Source organism: Euprymna scolopes, chromosome 31, assembly GCF_053919585.1.
Source record: "Euprymna scolopes isolate OS-2025 chromosome 31, ASM5391958v1, whole genome shotgun sequence".
In the NCBI taxonomy this organism is placed as follows: Eukaryota; Metazoa; Mollusca; class Cephalopoda; order Sepiida; family Sepiolidae; genus Euprymna; species Euprymna scolopes.
The window spans coordinates 8,630,805-8,636,914 of record NC_136512.1 but is presented as its reverse complement, the minus strand read 5'-3'; the positions used below and the strand labels follow the sequence as shown (position 1 = coordinate 8,636,914).

At 33.6% G+C, this 6,110-nt stretch overlaps 1 protein-coding gene across 11 annotated transcripts in view; it reads right to left on the bottom strand.

Moving 5' to 3' along the window:
• The window catches only part of LOC145255614 (pleckstrin homology domain-containing family H member 2-like), a 1,732,783-nt gene that overhangs the window by 167,175 nt on the left and 1,559,498 nt on the right, over positions 1 to 6,110 (bottom strand). For all 11 annotated transcript variants that reach the window (XM_080114122.1, XM_080114121.1, XM_080114126.1 and 8 more), the window contains one exon: positions 3,661 to 3,802. In XM_080114122.1, coding sequence (XP_079970248.1) covers positions 3,661 to 3,802 — 142 coding nt within the window. The remainder of the gene's footprint in view (positions 1 to 3,660; positions 3,803 to 6,110) is intronic.

The window sequence follows — 6,110 nt, the reverse complement described above, 5'->3', positions numbered from 1 at the left end:
TGTTTTATTTGATTATTGTCGTTTCACTGAATTGACCTGACTTTGATTACACCTGTATAAACTTTTTGTTGAAAATTATCTTTCAAGCATCATATTTTAAACTTACCTTTTTGTTTGGGGGGGGGGGGCAATTGATCAAGTTTGTTGCTTCGACATAGCAGGTTCTGTGTCAGTTTCATAATCATCAATTAACAACGATGTCCTTTTCGATTGTTATTATTTGGTTGGTGCAAAAATTATGTCGTTTTTTTATGAACCTTAACGTGAAAAAAACGATATTATTTTTGCACCAACCTAATATATAACCATTTGTGAACACCTGAAACGCCCCCTTCCGACGGTACTGTCACTGTAGCTACACTCGAAAGGTGCTTCATTCAGTCAATACTATTTTACTGAATTGACCTAACTTTGATTACACCTGTGTAACCCTTTGAGGAAAAAAATATCTTTTTAAGCATCATTACATACTTTTAACTTCTCTTTTTAACAATTTATCAAGTTTGTTGCTTCTTCATGCAGGTTTCTATATCAAGTTTACAATTTTTATTCAAATGACCATTTGGTACATTTGATAATTAATTTATTGTTCTTGCAAGTGCATGCTTTTGTCAAAAATTATTTCTGTGATTGCGTCTTAGCTATCCAACACTTAATGATTGCAACTACATATATCCGAATAGCTGATTCTGTCATGAAGTAGACACACTAAAGATTGAAGAACACCTCAGCTAAACAACATTTGCATGACCTATTGCACTTTGCCATTTTCCATGCCAATAACTTTGATCTGTACTTTGACAAATAAACTTATAATCTACTTATGTTGCAATGTAGTTCAAACACATAGCTACGGTTTGTGTATATGTAAGGCGAACAATAGTTATCAACTGAAACTGGGAGTAGGATTGGCAAACTAATAGCAAACCATACACGTTTTACTTGTTAATTCAGTTATCAGATATTGCTACCCGACACGGACATCTATTATTGTACCTATCGGAATAAATCCATTTTATATTATTACTAGCATACCGCCCAGCATTGCCTGGTTGTAAAATATGCTTACATATGATATTTTGATTAATGCAAATTTCGTATTTATTATTATATTATATTGGACCCAATATATAGTAATGATTTAAAAAGGTAAAAAAAAAAAAAAATTATTCGAGCATCACCACTGAGAATCGAAACTAAAACGTTTAGCTTATGATTTACTTTTTCCTTTGACGTTAATGATTGTACTAGGAAGACATGTTTGCTGCAAAGATAAAAATTAAAACATGAACTAATATCTATTACGTCACCCATGCATATTCGTAATGTCGTCGTTCGATCTTCACCTGGCAAATTTGATTTCTTTAATTTTTACACTTTTGCACCGATTTTCCCCGGGTAGAACCCAAATATAAAGTTTCGCATAGGTTTGAATACTCTATACATTAAGTTTCATGTCTGCAAACCAAAAACTGACAGAGGAGGTTTGTAGGCAATTTTTTTAAAACAAATATATACACACATACATAAATATATATAGAAAGAAGTTTGTGTTTACTATAAGCTTTTTACGCAAATATTACGTAAGTATGATCTATTTAGAATATCTACACGAATAGTTAACTAAAGATGATCATCCCATAAGAAACCCGAAAAAACTAACAGGGAATTAATTAAAATGAATGTTTAAAATGAATATGCAAATTAGCTAGATCGTTTGCAGATGAATGCAATTTCGCGAACCATGTATAACGAAGTTGTATTTTTTCTTTTTTTAAGAAATAGAAAAAAGGATTTTTAATATGAATATCAATACACAAAATATTCCCCGGTCGTAAAATACGCTTAAATATGATATTTTGATTAATGCAGATTTCATATTTATTATTATATTATATTGGATCCAATATATAGTAATGATTTTAAAAGTTTAAAAAAAAAATGCCTCGTGTGCCACCACTGAGAATCGAAACTAAAAAGTTTAGTTAACAATTTACTTTTTCCTTTGACGTTAATGCCTGAGCTATGAAATCCATGTTTACTGCAAGGTTCAAAATTAAAACATAAACCAATAGCTATTAGATCACGCATGCATATTCGTAACGCCATCGTTCGACCTTCACCTGGAAAATTCCATTTTTTTTATTTTCACACTTCTGCAGCATTTTCTCTCGGCTAAAACCCAAATATAAAATTTCGCATGGATTCGAATACCTTATATATTAAGTTTCATGTCTGTAGACTAAAAACTAACAGAGGGGTTTGGTAGCAACATTTTTTGAAGCAAAAAAAAAAAAAAATATATATATATATAAAGAGGTTTGTGTTTACTGTAACCTTTTTACGCAAATATTACGCAAGTATAAATCATGTAGAATATCTGCATGAATATAATTACACGTAATAGTTCACTAAGTATGATCATCCCATAAGAAAACCGAAAAACCTAATAGGGAATTAATTAAAATGAATGTTTAAAAGAATATGCAAATTAGCTAGATCGTTTGCAGATGAATGCAATTTCGCGAACCATATATAACGAAGTTGTATTTTTTCCTTTTTTTTAATAAATAGAAAAAAAGATTTTTAATATGAATATCAATACACAAAAAAAAATTTATAGGAATATGTTATATATTCAATCATCGAGGTTATCCTTGAGGGGTACCAAATTGAGCTTTCGTTACATTTGAATATGTTATATAGAGTTCTTCATTTAGGGGCACTTTTTACGTTTGGGTGTATACACTATATAACATCAAAGATTCCGTGTGATTGTCTCTAATATAAATGGTTGTGTGTTTGATTATCATAAAGGGAATCGTGTGTGTGACATGTAATTTCTGAACCTACCTCTGCTTCTTCAAAACGAACAATCTGGAAATTTCTCATCCTGGAAGGAGACTTGATACCTGTTTGACGAAGATTTATCACTCCAAGACGATGAAATGGTTTTATAGTTTTTTATTTCACTTTCCCTAGAGGTTCTGCAGAAGTGGAAGTGAAATCGCTTGTGCGGGCTCTTCTTCACACACGTCAGCGTTAGTCTCCCCCCTCCCCAGTTAAGAGGGGGAGACCACGGAAAAACGTCCGTCTTCTTCAAAGCTCAAATCAAATCTCACAGATCTAGCCAACCACGTCACACATACGTAATTTGGTCAGCTGACCTTTGGTTCTGGTAAACGTGTCTACCTCCACGTTTACTCACCTCTCTCTCTCTCTCTCTCTCCCTCCCTCTCTCTCTCCCTCTCTCCTTCTCCATTCTCTTATAGAGACACACAGAGAGAAAATAGAAAGAGTAAGAAGAAAGCCAAAGAGAGGGGGGGGAGAAATGCTCGTTAACAAATATACATATTTGTTTATTGCCTTCTACTCAACGGTTCGTGAATATTTAAAGAGAGCAAAAGTTATCAATCGAAATTGAGAGTCGGAATGGCGAACTAATAGCAAACTATACACGTTTTACTTGTCAGTTCAGTTATCAGGTATTGCTACCCGACACGGACGTCTACTATTGCACCTATCGGAATACATTTTATATCATTATATCTGTTTATTGTTTTTGACTCAATGATAAAACAACTAACCTGCGAGCAACAAGCAAATGCATAACAACAGACCTTCTCTTGTGAAGAGGTTATACAATAAGATGGAACTTACCTGGGCCATTAAGGAAGCCAATTCAATTGCCAAATCCCGATTCAATGGAAATCGTCCCTGCACGATCTCATCGTTGATTTGATATCCTAGCAATAACTTTTCTTTCTCAGTCTCGTAACGACTCGTGCTCTTGAAATACAACCTGAAAGACATAAGGAAACAACAAAACATTCAGAGCATCCTGGCATAGCGGATAAAGTACTTGGTAAAATTCAACCTGCAAATTACACTCTTCTGGAGGTTGAAAGTTCAATCCTCAGTGCGGGCGATGCTCAAAATACAATTACAAATCACTTAGGACCTACAAAGTTATGGCAGACAGAATGAGAGAATGCTACCTGTGTGAATTTAAAAAAAAAAAGATTTCATTTGAAATTCCGTGCCGATTCCTGGGTACACCTGAAGAAGGTTGGAGGTTTCATCAACCAAATTGTTGTTAAAATAACACTCAAGATGAGAACAGAAGTCTAATTTATCTAAATGACACGAAAAAATTTCAATTTTGAGAGCAATTTTATTATGTTTTCATAATTTTTTATGAAAATCGCTTCAAAGCATGAAGCCACTTGATGTAAGGATCTAACAAAAACAATAAGAATATACCGATTGACTTAGTCTTGAAAATACCAAATCTGTAAGAGGAAAACAGTCATCAGAGAAAGAGTTTCAAAAGACTGTAGTTCTTGGAAAGCAGTTATTTGAATAGGAAGCTGTATTAAGATACGGTATTAAACCATCAAATTGATGAAGACTAATAGACCAACGAGTTAAACAAACTGGAAAAAAGGAAGCAGAGTATAGATCAATCAATTCTGAAGAATACAGGCCATAATAGTATTTATTGTTCAGAATAAAATTATCCAACAATCACCTGGTATGGAAACCTATGATTATAAGATTTACAAAATATTACTGGCAGGAATATTCTATAAGTATTATCCCACCCAAATAAGAATTGCTCAATATACAAGATAGAGCAAATAAATCAAATTTTTGTGATTCAATGAATTTAAAAATTTTATGACGTGAAATGTTTGCGTTTCATATCAAAGATTTTTATTATTCTATGTAAGGCAAAGAATATATTAGAAATATGTTAACTCCTTATTCTATAGGGTTTCGATGTCTACCATCTCTTCAGAGGAGAAAATATTAGCAAATAACTTTCATGGTATACACCCTATTTGCTAAACTCAGTGAGACATGGAAAATCATTTTTTTTTTTTTTTTAAATAATGATTTCCCATATCCCACTGACTTTAGCAAATAGGGTAAATACCATTATAACTATTTGCTAATATTTTCTCCTCTGAAGAGATGGTAGACATCGAAACCCTATAGAATAAGGAGTTAACATATTTCTAATATATTCTTTGCCTTACATAGAATAATAAAAATCTTTGATATGAAACGCAAACATTTCACGTCATAAATTTTTTAAATTCATTGAATCGCAAAAATTTGATAATAGTATTTATAAAAAAAAAAATGACTGAGACTAGCAACATAACGTCTGAGAGAGAGGCTGCAATGAAGAAATGAAGAAATTTATGCAAAAGGCTGAGACAAGCAACATCACGTCTGAGAGAGAGAGATCTCAGAGAAGAAAAAAAAGAGGGGGAGGACCAATTAAATTGCAGATAGGTTTCTAAACCTTATCAAAAACTTTCAAAGAGGAGAGCGATTTACCAAGTTGAATATGACAACGATACTCCACACATTGTTTGATAGTAGATTTGGAGAGATAGAGATGAGCATCAGCTGCGAGAAAGTGTTTAGAGCGATGGGGAAAACCGATTTTATGAGAAGTAGAAAGAGCAGTGGATTCAATATATGAATTCCGAGAAAAGTTTGATGAGAAAGAAAGACCAAGAAGTTTCAGAATCAATTTCTCACCAAAAGCAGAGTCATCCACGATAATCTCAAGAAGAAAAGGGACACGCCTACGATTGAAAGACACCAGTCTTAGCAGAATTAATGAAACAAGTGACGTCATATTCCAATCTACAACTGAACCGAATTCAACTTCTAGATTTCAATTAATTTTTTTTTTTATTTATTCCCTGCTTCCTTTGGACCAGCTCGTTTGACTCGTTGGTTTAGTAGTCTCCATCAATTTAGTTTGGATGCCTCATTGTAATACAGATACCTATTCCACTGTTTTTTTTGTTTTCTAAGAATCACAGACTTATAGAACACTCTTTCTGCTGCCTGTTTTCTGTCCTATTTTTACAATACAATATACAGTGAGAAGAAAAAAAAACTTGGTGAGTCTGGATAGAGCCAGAGCCAAAGTGGGCAAGGCAAAAGACAATCTCCGCAGGTGGGGCCTGGACACCTCACCTTTGTGTCCATGTGAAGAGGTATAAACGATGCACCACCTTGGAGAGAACTGCCGATTGGGTCCTTATTGCTCAAGCCAAGACCTTGAGGGGGGGGGCAGACGACAC